The 13,210-nt window shown below is 40.9% G+C and overlaps 1 protein-coding gene across 5 annotated transcripts in view; it reads right to left on the bottom strand.

The window, feature by feature from the left end:
* VPS13B (vacuolar protein sorting 13 homolog B) overlaps positions 1-13,210 on the bottom strand; it is a 1,111,190-nt gene that overhangs the window by 552,992 nt on the left and 544,988 nt on the right. For all 5 annotated transcript variants that reach the window (XM_077270879.1, XM_077270877.1, XM_077270878.1 and 2 more), the window contains exon 22: positions 9,833-9,960. In XM_077270879.1, coding sequence (XP_077126994.1) covers positions 9,833-9,960 — 128 coding nt within the window. The remainder of the gene's footprint in view (positions 1-9,832; positions 9,961-13,210) is intronic.

Below are 13,210 nucleotides of genomic sequence, written 5' to 3'. Positions count from 1 at the left end.
TAATACTTATAACTGCATGTCAAAATTTTATCTAACTATTCACCTGTTCAGGTTTTGCAACCTGCATTTAAAGGAGAGTTGCACAAAAATAATTGCTGGAAGATCCTACAGCAGAAGTGTCGCCTGCCTATTTGTGTCAATACACTCCAACTGTGCACACAATGACACAGTTATAGAGATCATCAGGAAGTGAATACTCCAAGTATGCAAACATTAAATGGGTTGTCCACTACTAGGACAACCTAGTCTGAAGTGCGAGTGCCCACACCGCGGGAACGTCATCGGGAAGGAGTATAAGTGTAAAATATAATATTTTACTGGTATAAATATGCTGATTGAGAAGAGGTTGCCAAGCATTGGACAACCCCTCTAGCACATTTACAAGGAGCAGCAGGAAGTGCTCTGTCTTGTCTCATACGGTCCCACAACCAAATATCAATATCATGCAGAGCTGTTAGTGTACCTGTAATGAAGACTAAAGCGATATGGCTACTATACATTATGCCACCCCACACCTTAATTACGAGAGCAGGATCGATGTAACGTTCCCTTGTCAAGGCCTCCTCGTAACATGGCCCAAGTGATCACCAGAGCAATCGCCAACTATCAATACATCATGACAAAAGCGGAACTTTTCCCTAAAGAGGACAGACCTGTATTCCAGCCTCCATTGTTGTCTCCATTGTAGCCTTTGAAAATGGTGAAGTGAGGTTAAAAAAAACCCCTGAAATTGGACATCTGGCTCATAGCCCAACATTGGGCAAATGCCTTCTGATGGTTTAAGTAGAGACTGTTTGACTAAATAGCCTTGGTTTGTGTTGACCAACTTCACTTGCAGTACAGAGTGGATTAATTGTGGAACCATTTCTCCAAAGTGTCCCAGGAGTCATTTTTCAACATGACAAAGCCAGATTGCATATTAATCTTCTATAGTGAACAGCTTGCATGGTCTAAATGTGCTTCCATGACCAGTAGCGTTTCTCAACTAGTTTCCCAATGTGCACATCTGGAACATCAATGATCAGCAACTGAAAAAGGGATCTGCCAGCAGGGGATCTTGATTTACTACCCAAGTGCATTAAGCATGGTAGAACAACCATTAATAACCTCACTGATAGAAGACAAGGTCTGTAAGCGTGAGAATGACACTCATATCCAATACTACATAACTCGAGATGTTTTGAAAATGTTTTAAAATTTTTCATAATTTCCATATCAGTAACATATCTGTCCATTCTGTGATTACCATAATTGCAAGACTTTTCTTTTTCAGTGTTCAGCAACATTTGCAGTACTGATAAGAGCGCATGATTTCCACCCAATTGTAAAAATATAGCTTTATTGCACTGTGCTCCAGCTTTGCATTATATACTGTGTGCTTGACAGAAGCGAACAGCTTCAGGAGATACTTTCACTCTTCTTGGTGTTTAAGCATTTAATGAGGCAAAACATCCTGTTTTGAGACGGAGAGACGTTTCGAAGTATTGCTGGTGTCCATCTGTTGGGCAAGTATCATAATAACTTCATATAATAATAAAGGGCGCCAGCAGTAACCATCACCAGATGGCAGAAATCAGGGCAGATTCCATCATCCTCTGCTCTCCTCTGTTTCCATAAGACGTACAGCACTCATTGAACAGTTTTCCTCATTCAGCTTCTAGATGCTAATTAACTAACTCAATTTTAATTACAAGAACAATTGAAACCAGCAGAATGTTTCGCTGCGTGTCTACTCTACACTGAGCAGCAACGGCACCAGAAGGCAGAGCTGTCTAAGACAAAGACAATCCCGAAATAAAGTAGTTCTAGGAGGCAATCATAATATATGTCAGGATTATGAGAAATTGTGCAGGATCTATACTTCAAAGCCTTGCCTATCCTCTGCCAGCAAGGAGTGATACACTGACCTCTAGTAATCCACAACGACTAGACCAAGTCTCATATTGTAAAGAAAACTATGCAACAGATAAAAAGCAGCAGAGGTCACCTCTTCACACATTCCTGGAAAAACGTACAATAAACAATAACCATAGTATATCTGCATGATCGGCATACGCTCGCATAGCTAACAGCTGCGTAGACCACCAGAACTCTTCTCATAAGGGTAAGTTACACAGGTGCATTTTTGGTCAGTGTGCTGGACAATTATGAACCAGCAGCGCATGGGTCAATATTAGACAATGGGCTATTTTTGACACAGAATCCATAAAAATTGTAGCACTCGCTAGTCTGGTCGAATTTACAGGCTACGTTGAGTATGTAACAAGCAAGCACCTCCTGCACTTGTCGGATGAGCGCACGGAGATGCAAATGCCAACAATCACACCAGCAATTTGTGGACACGACTGTTCTGACTTTTTGTGTGTCAAATTCTTTCAAATGGCTTATAAGGTTCATGTATTTTGCACAACGTAAAAAATGTCCTTTACTTACACTATTAGTATTTAAATCTAGCTGTGTCAGATGTGTTCAACACCACGTCTCGCGATACAATGAGCAGGGAAGAGCACCCAAGCTAGGAAGCAACTGAAATGGACGGCTACCTACCTTCCATACTTGAGGAGACATGACAAAAACAAATTTGCTTGGGGTCCAAAGGACATCATGCGTCTAATTAAAGGTTAAAGCAAAAAGTTGCACAAAGTTGTACAAAAATTGCACCGAAATATCTTGCGTACATAAAAGCACATCGCGACGGAGAAAGGGGGTGCTGAAGTACATTTGTGGCTAATTTTGCATCTTTCTGAAAAGTTGCAAATTATGAATTTTGGCGAAAACATATGGAAAACCTTAACTCTAGGTAACTTGTGAATCCTCACATTGTGCACAATGCACGCTGTCAGGATTCTGGTGGTGAGGCTGGGAAGTCATGTGATCACAAGTATGCAATATGCATACTACCGGCCACATTCAGACTAGACAAGCACGGCCTCGCTCAATTCATTCGTCCAATGCCACACATGTCTAGTTGGAATGTGGCCAGAGTATGGGTATCATGTACTTGCGGTCATGTAAACACATGCTCCCGGCACCGGAGAATCATGACTGCACGCGATTTGGGGATTCACAAGTCTGCAGTCATCTAAAGTGACTGCAAACTTTCATGCCAAACCTGAACAACCTCTTTAATAGATGCGGCCAATAACCCATTCCCTTACCAAGACCACAGGGATGTAACAATAAATTCATTAACTACATAAACGGATTCCAAATCCCCTCTTTTCTTTTATTCTTGCTTACAAATTTACATAAAAAATGCATATGAACACCTGCTTGTTTTACACAATCCCAAGAAATATAATAAGTTCTTAAGAAAACAAGGTGCCCTGTAAACTTGACAAATAAGCAGAATTACAGTAAAAAAAAAAAAAAGGTTTTAATTTTGAATTGTTGGCATTCTGGGAATGAAGAAATAAGATCGTTTATAAAAATGTAACATTTCCGCAGATGAAGAGAAAAGCTCATTCTGTTTAAATCGCACAAAAAGACGATGCATCATGATTATAGTTTCATCCTGTTTTCTTTTGTAAAAACACGGTTGTCCGCTCCCGGCCAAGTTTCTACTGAATATCAGTATAGTTTAGAAATCTGTTCTGCTGGTTTGTGGGTAAGAAGTAGGTACATAATATTTCCTGTGAATAGAGCTCTTAATGTTTCTCTGCAAAATAGGAGCTTTATATCATTTACACGGTGGCTTAGAAAAACATTTTCAAATTTAATGTTGATTCCAAACAAGAATTTCAATCATGGAGTTAAAGAACGAGTCCAGACCAAAATGAGTTTACTGGTATCAGTAAAAGCAGACTCATAAAAAAATGAATTCACCCATATGTGTAACTACAGAAAACAGTTGCAATGTGCTAGGCACAACGCGTTTTACATAATAAAGGTACCGTCACACTAAACGATATCGCTAGCGATCCGTGACGTTGCAGCGTCCTGGGTAGCGATATCGTTTAGTTTGACAGGCAGCAGCGATCAGGATCCTGCTGTGATATCGCTGGTCGTTGAACAAAGTTCTGAACTTTATTTGGTCGTCAGACCGGCGTGTATCGTCGTGTTTGACACCAAAAGCAACGATGCCAGCGATGTTTTACACTGGTAACCAGGGTAAACATCGGATTACTAAGCGCAGGGCCGCGCTTAGTAACCCGATGTTTACCCTGGTTACGAGTTAAAATGTAAAAAAAAAAAACAGTACATACTCACCTTCGCATCCCCCGGCGTCCACTTCCTGCACAGACTGAGCGCCATAAAGTGAAAGTGAAAGTACAGCACAGCGGTGACGTCACCGCTCTGCTGTTAGGGCCGGCGCTCAGTCAGTGCAGGAAGCGGACGCCGGGGGACGCGAATGTAAGTATGTACTGTTTGGTTTTTTTTACATTTTACGCTGGTAACCAGGGTAAACATCGGGTTACTAAGCGTGGCCCTGCGCTTAGCAACCCGATGTTTACCCTGGTTCCCCGGGGACCTCGGCATTGTTGGTCGCTGGAGAGCGGTCTGTGTGACAGCTCTCCAGCGATCAAACAGTGACGCTGCAGCGATCGGCATCGTTGTCGCTATAGCTGCAGCGTCGCTTAATGTGACGGTACCTTAAGGAAATGCCTAAAGTAAAGTAAAAACACACAGAAACATAGATAGGAGATAGATAGACAAATACTTAGAAGACAAATAGCAGACAGATAGCAGATAAATAAATAGCAGATAAAGTGCCTTGCGAAAGTATTCGGCTCCCTGGAACTTTTCAACCTTTTCCCACATATCATGCTTGAAACATAAAGATACCAAATGTAAATTTTTGGTGAAGAATCAACAACAAGTGGAACACAATTGTGAAGTTGAACAAAATTTATTGGTTATTTAAAATTTTTGTGGAAATTCCCAAACTGAAAAGTGGGGCGTGTAATATTATTCGGCCCCTTTAACTAAATACTTTGTTGCGCCACCTTTTGCTACGATTACAGCTGCAAGTTGCATGCGGTATGTTTCTATCAGTTTTGTACATCGAGAGACTGAAATTCTTGCCCATTCTTCCTTGGCAAACAGCTCGAGCTCAGTGAGGTTTGATGGAGATCGTTTGTGAACAGCAGTTTTCAGCTCTTTCCACAGATTCTCGATTGGATTGAGTTCTGGACTTTGACTTGGCCATTCTAACACCTGGATACGTTTATTTGTGAACCATTCCATTGTAGATTTTGCTTTATGTTTGGAATCATTGTCTTGTTGGAAGACAAATCTCTGTCCCAGTCTCAGGTTTTTTGCAGACTCCAACAGGTTTTCTTCAAGAATGGTCCTGTATTTGGCTCCATCCATCTTCCAATCAATTTTAACCATCTTTCCTGTCCCTGCTGAAGAAAAGCAGGCCCAAACCATGATGCTGCCACCACGTTTGACAGTGGGGATGGTGTGTTCAGGGTGATGAGCTGTGTTGCCTTTACGCCAAACATATCCTTTGGCATTGTTGCCAAAAAGTTCGATTTTGGTTTCATCTGACCAGAGCACCTTATTCCACATGTTTGGTGTGTCTCCCAGGTGGCTTGTTGCAAACTTTAAATGACACTTTTTATGGATATCTTTCAGAAATGGCTTTCTTCTCGCCACTCTTCCATAAAGGCCAGATTTCTGCAGTGTTCGACTGATTGTTGTCCTATGGAAAGACTGTCCCATCTCAGCTGTAGATCTCTGCAGTTCATCCAGAGTGATCATGGGCCTCTTGGCTGCATCTCTGATCAGTCTTCTTGTTAGAGATGAAAGTTTAGAGGGACGGCCGGGTCTTGGTAGATTTGCAGTGGTATGATACTCCTTCCATTTCAATATGATCGCTTGCACAGTGCTCCTTGGGATGTTTTAAGTTTGTGAAATAATTTTGTATCCAAATCCGGCTTTAAACTTCTCCACAACAGTATCACGGACCTGCCTGTTGTGTTCCTTGGTCTTCATGATGCTCTCTGTGCTTCAAACAGAACCCTGAGACTATCACAGAGCAGGTGCATTTATACGGAGACTTGATTACACACAGGTGGATTATATTTATCATCATTAGGCATTTAGGACAACATTGGATCATTCAGAGATCCACAATGAACTTCTGGAGTGAGTTTGCTGCACTGAAAGTAAAGGGGCCGAATAATATTCCACACCCCACTTATCAGTTTTTGAATTTCCACAAAAATTTAAACTAAGCAATAAATTTCGTTCAACTTCACAATTGTGTTACACTTGTTGCTGATTCTTCACCAAAAATTTACATTTGGTATTTTTATGTTTTAAGGATGATATGTGGGAAAAGGTTGAAAAGTTCCAGGGAGCCGAATACTTTTGCAAGGCACTGTAGGTAGAATAGACAGGTATATGATAGATTCCGAGTGCACCTGTTTACAATTGCTTTTGGAAGGATGCACGGGTCAGATTTCTTTTTTAGTAGAATACATTTGGAGGACTTGAATGGGAGCTCTCGTCCCATCAGTATAAGATCTCATTCACACAAGGGATTTTTCACATATGAAAAAAAAAAAAATTCTCCTAGTGTCAGGGTTTTTATCTTATTTTCATCAGTGATTTTCACACACACACATATATATATATATATATATATATACACACACACATATTGCTCAAAAAAATAAAGGGAACACTTAAACAACAGAATGTAAACAACAGAATATAACTCCAAGTAAATCAAACTTCTGTGAAATTTAACTGTCCACTAAGGCTACTTTCACACTTGCGTTTTCTAGCTTCCGTCACAATCCGTTGTTTTTTGAGAAAGCAGGATCCTGCAAAAAAATTTGCAGGATCCTGCATTTTCCCATACACTTGTATTAGCGACAGATTGTGACGGAGGGCCATCCGTTTCATCCATCTTGCACTGGATCCATCGGAAAATAGTGGTCAGTCGTGCGGAGAAAACGTTCAGAGGAACGTTTTTTCTGCACGTCGGAAAATCGGTCAGCGACGCGTCACGCACAGGAATCCAGCGACGTATCCCGTTTATTCATTCTGAGCATGCCTGGAAGGATTTTCTAGTCCGGGAAAATCAATCTCTCTCTTGCCCCCCCCCCCCCCCCCCCCAGAAATGTTTCCATTGACATTATGGATTACATCAAAAACGACGCATCCGTCATTTCACTGGATCCGTCGTACACATTTTTCACGACGTCCGTCGATACGTCATTTCACTGCACACCGACGGAAACCAGAAAATGCAAGTGTGAAAGTAGCCTTAGGAAGCAACACTGATTGACAATCAATTTCACATGCTGTTGTGCAAATGGAATAGACAACAGATGGAAATTATTGGCAATTATCAAGACACACTCAATAAAGGAGTGGTTCTGCAGGTGGGGACCTCAGACCACATCTCAGTACCAATGCTTTCTGGCTGATGTTTTGGTCACTTTTGAATGTTGGTTGTGCTTTCACAATCGTGGTAGCATGAGATGGACTCTACAACCCACAAGTGGCTCAGGTATTGCAGCTCATCCAGGATGGCACATTAATGCGAGCTGTGGCAAGAAGGTTTGCTGTATCTGTCAGCGTAGTGTCCAGAGGCTGGAGGCGCTACCAGGAGACAGGCCAGTACACCAGGAGACAGGCCAGTACACCAGGAGACGTGGAGGGGGCCATAGGAGGGCAACAACCCAGCAGCAGGACAGATACCTCAGCCTCTGAGCAAGAAGGAACAGGAGGAGCACGGTCAGAGCCCTGCAAAATGACCTCCAGCAGGCCACAAATGTGCATGAGTCTGCACAAACGGTTAGAAATCGTCTCGATGAGGATGGTCTGAGTGCCCGACGTCCACAGATGGGGGTTGTGCAACACCGTGCAGGACGTTTGGCATTTGCCAAAGAACACCAGGACTGGCAAATTCACCACTGGCGCCCTTGTGCTCTTCACAGATTCAAGTGGTTCACACTGAGCACATGTAACAGACATGACAGAGTCTGAAGACACCGTAGAGAGCAACCTGCTGCCTGCAACATCCTTCAGCATGACCGGTTTGGCAGTGGGTCAGTAATAGTGTGGGGTGGCATTTCTTTGGAGGGCCGCACAGCCCTTCATGTGCTCGCCAGAGGTAGCCTGACTGCCAGTAGGTGATGAGATTCTCAGGCCCCTTGTGAGACCATATGATGGTGCAGTTGACCCTGGGTTCCTCCTAATGCAGAACAATGCCAGACCTCAAGTGGCTCGATTGTGTCAGCAGTTCCTGCAAGATGATGGCATTGAAGCTATGGACTCTCCTGCCCGTTCCCCAGACCTCAATCCGATTGAACACATCTGGGACATCATGTCTCGCACCATCCACCAACGTCATGTTGCACCACAGACTGTCCAGGAGTTGGTGGATGCTTTAGTCCAGGTAGTGGGAGGAGATCCTTCAGGAGACCATCCGCCGCCTCATCAGGAGCATGCCCAGGCATTGTATGGAGATCCTACAGGCATGAGGAGGCCACACACACTACTGAGCATCATTTCCTCGTCTTGAGGCATTTCCACTGAAGTTGGATCAGCCTGTAACTTCATTTTCCACTTTGATTTTGAGCATCATTCCAACTCCAGTCCTACTTGGGATATTAGCTGTGATTTACGTTGATCACTTTTAGGTTTTATTGTTCTCAACACATTCCATTATGTAATGAATAAAGATCTACAACTGGAATATTTCAGTTAGTGATATATAGGATGTGGGACTTTAGTGTTCCCTTTATTTTTTTGAGCAGTGTGTATATATATATATATATATATATATATATATATATATATATATATATATATATATATATATATATATATATACATACATACATACATACAGTACAGACCAAAAGTTTGGACACACCATCTCATTTAAAGAGTTTTCTCTATTTTCATGACTATGAAAATTGTACATTCACACTGGAGGCATCAAAACTATGGAATTATATACTTAAAAAAGTGTGAAACAACTGAAAATATGTCTTATATTCTAGGTTCTTCAAAGTAGCCACCTTTTGCTTTGATGACTGCTGTGCACACTCTTGGCATTCTCTTGATGAGCTTCAAGCCTCAAACTTTTGGTCTGTAATGTATATATATATATATATATATATATATATATATATATATATATATATATACACAAACACACATACGGAGAATGGCACAGCTTCTCCTATCTATTACAATGTTAATCACGAACAGCACACAGTATGACGCCGCACATTTGCTCTCAGTGGTTTTCTCTGACCCATAGAATTCTATGAGTAATTTTGTTCCATCATAGATCAAAAACTGACATGTCTCCGTGTATTTTTTTTTGCAGACACACTGCAAACAAAAAAAAAAGATGTGAACAGCTCTATAGATTATAATGTGAAAGTATTCTATCAGTGAAAAGCACTGATGGAACACCTACTGAATGTGAAAAAAAAAAAATGTCTGAATGAGGCCAAAGGTTGATGGGCTGATTTTTATTAGCGTTGGATCCTACATACCATTTAAATTTGTTGTCCTCTACTCCAAAGAAGCATGTGTGAAAGATTCAGGGTCATATCAAAGAAAGTTACACCTTGCAGTGGCTGGTGGGCATACGTGAATTGGCCGATTTGTGCGCCAAGTGCCTCAATTTTGTAAGTATAGTCTATGGCAGTAATGCATGTAAATACTCATATACTCAATGTTCGCATACATGATGCTGCACTCTTTGGTGGATGGATAAATGGGCAGAGAGAAAGAATTTTTTCCCAGCTCTATGCCTACTTCATGCAAGACTGGTCAGATTGTGGTTTTCCTGCAGACTGGACTTTTTATGGTGAGCTGGCATACTTTTTCTTTATTCTAGATGGATAAATACCTGAAGGGTAAGACGCTTGACTGCGTTCCAGACCACTCTGATTATGTCCTTCATTCGCTCCTCAGGAGTCATGCTGGAATCTCGAGAGGTCTGTAGTATCTTTGCAGGCACAGATAAGGGACGTGATTCTGGAAAACAAAAGTGTGTGGAAATTAATTAACATTATGCATTTTATTTATTTTTTTTACTATAAATATAAAAAAAAGAAAAAACAACTCCAGAGATCTTGCAATCCTTTTTTATTCTTCACTATACCCAATTCTGGATTTATCTTTCTGGCTGTTTTCAGCAGCCACGTGGACATAAGTAGCAGCAGACTGGATCTGACCCTACTAAATTGAATACAAGGATTTTCTGGCCATGCTCTCATCTGTTCAAACGTCATTGTAGACAGGGAGAAGAAGTGACCTGTGGACATCACCTAATGTCAATGGTGAATCCTATATTACCTATGTAAACAAGTGTTACCTTTCATAGTGATGTCTGTGCTGATAACTACTGTAAAGTACAGTCTTCTGTAAAGTACAGTCTTCTATAAAGTACAGTCTTCTGTAAAGTACAGTCTTCTATAAAGTACAGGAAATGAAGCCTAGTATTCGGCTTTGTGGCCAGTTTGGCTTTGTACACAAGAGGGAGAGACCTTTCCACGCATGGGTAAGACATGCCAATAACCAGCAGCAGCGCTGGGAAGAGCCGGCAGGAGCACTGGACTTGTCTAGTCTCTTCCTATGGTCCCTGGATGAATCTTCCAAGTATATTTTCTTAAAAATTTCCAAGCCTTTAAGAGTTCATTATACCTTGCTGCAATCATGCAGCCGAGCTCTGATACATGCTGCCCGCGGTTTGGGTGACAAGAGTCGGATGACAGGTTCCCTTTAAAAAAAATAATAATTCTGACTGCCGGCGGAAACTTCCTGAATACTTTCTTATTTTTCAGTGCAATGTATATACACAGTATGCAGAACTTCCCCTTCTAATATCGGCTGTGTGTAGCCAGGAATTATTTTTTTTACTACATATCTATTTGGCGGATTTGAAGCAATATCAAACATTTCATCTAAATAGAAGATATTCTAAGATTTCAATAGGAACATCATCAAGGGTTTACTTTTCTAGGAATAGGAAGATTTTGCTTTCATCCTTTCAGGCACTTTTCATTTTCTACGAAGACCAACCAACCTTTCAGGGTGGTCTCACTCATCACGATGAACTACTTTAATATGCGAATTCACAGGTTTCCCCTTCAGAAGTGCCTACCGGTGTCCTACGGTAAAGATCCATAAATGACTACTGTTCTTACCGTAGCACTTATTTACGCTTCACGGTAGTTAGTGCCTCGGAAACGCATAGCACCGCTCAGCTACTATGAGCAGCGATTATGTAAAGACCATTAAATGCAGCACTTTAGTACAACACATTAACTGTGACCAAATAGGTAGAGGGCTGAATATTAGTCGCTTCTCCAAACAAACGCTCGATTCTGCGCTGAATGCCATTCTCCAAGAATGTTTGCTTAAGCAAATGAAATCATGTTACACATGATCAAAGGCAGAGTAAAATCAGCCCATCGTAACACGTAAAAGCAATTACCGCCCGGCCAGTAGGAGCACTTACCCTACGCTAATGCCTTACAGAATACTGTTTGATCCATTTTATTAACTAATTAAACAGTGACTTGGGACTGCCGAGAATATAGTAGGTAGAATATTACATTCCTCCACCGCTTCACAAGTCTTACTTATGGGCTAATGACAATATGGTATCTCAGTAATTTATTGGGGGGTGAATAATGAACTAAAATTCAGTAATGTCACAAGTGATTTCACAGATGAGACAGAAAATAACAGTGCATGGTTCACGGACTCGCACATGTTCTACACTCTTAGAACACATTAAAATGCACTTGTCACCTACATATACTAGAAAATATATCTAAGTGAATTCAGCCTTAAGGAGTTCAACAAATATCAGGCAAAAGTAAATTAGTAGATTACTGCTTAAAGCAAAAACAACATGTACTTTCAGTTGTTCTTTGCTAAGCAAAATAACATCGCTCATCATTGGCTACAAAGAGCGCCTCTTGCTCTGGAGGACTGATATTACATGACATTAGGGGATCCTATCAGTTGTGCTAAATCTCTAAACTGCTGGGTCTCCACTGAACCCTATTTCTACATTCTAACAAGCTCCTTCTTATGCCTTAGCGATTGCTTTATTATTAACGAAATCCTTCCCGGGGTGTGATTTGCTAGAGATGTCACCATAGTCGCCTTGAATATCTTGATCATGTGCACAGTAATTTCCCTCCTTGTAGACGCGCAATGAAGCCTAGAATATACCTCCTTCATCGGAGCATTGCGTATATACTGATGACCTATCAGATGAATGGAGGTCCAAACTAACACCACCACTGATCAGCTGTTTCCAGCTCCCGCCAGACGTACAGACTAGGAACTTCTCAGCTTTGTACACTGTGGAGTTTACGTTCTCACATACTGCAGCTCAGCTCCCAATCACTTGATTCTAAGATTTTTTTTTAATTAAAAGATAAACAGGATAAAACTGCAATTTCATTATGGTATATGGCAAAGTATTCTCATTTCTAATATGTGCGGGAAGGAGAAAAGTTAAAGGGAATTTGGCAACTGGTTTATGCACATCTGTCTGAGGGTAGCATGACAACCTGATTCTAGGGTGAAAAGATGGATGCAAAGTAACACAAACTGAGTGCATTTGAACTCCTGCTTGTTTCGCTAAAATTAATGGCTCAGTCAGGGGCACATCAGAATCCCATTTTTCAAGGATTCAGAAAAAAGCCATCAGAGTACTACTTTAAATAAATATTTAAAAAAAAATTAAACTTATTACAATTAAGTCTTTTTAGTATTTCAAAGAGCTGCACATGTAAACCGACAAATTTAGAGCTGTGTAAAATTGTGTCATTTGTGTGAATTAAGATTTTAATAGAATGGTAAAAAAACAAAACAAATAAGAGCGTGAAAACTATAGAAAACACTGACAAATTGTAAGGCAGACACGCACTTTTCATCTCAATGACTTAGTCAATGTTAGTCTTTCCAACAGGTGCAGCTCGGAGCTCCAAATGACATCACGTAAAAGCCAATTACATGAAAGTGTTGTTTTTGTACATTATTTCCACTTATAAAACTGCAATAACCATTAGGATCCATACAATTATGGTAGTTTATAACTCAGCTTTGAAGAGAACTACGTAAATGACATCATTGCTAAGGGAGTAACACAATGCCTCTTACATCGCGGCTGAACGTGCGGTGAGGTGTCATGGTGTATCACAACACAACACTTGTACGACTTCTGCAGTTCTGTCTGCTTCTATGGAATTCAAATCACAGATCA

This window comes from Ranitomeya variabilis, chromosome 6, assembly GCF_051348905.1.
Source record: "Ranitomeya variabilis isolate aRanVar5 chromosome 6, aRanVar5.hap1, whole genome shotgun sequence".
Taxonomy (NCBI): domain Eukaryota; kingdom Metazoa; phylum Chordata; class Amphibia; order Anura; family Dendrobatidae; genus Ranitomeya; species Ranitomeya variabilis.
Note: the sequence above shows the minus strand (reverse complement) of the source record. Positions and strands in the feature narration are given on the sequence as shown.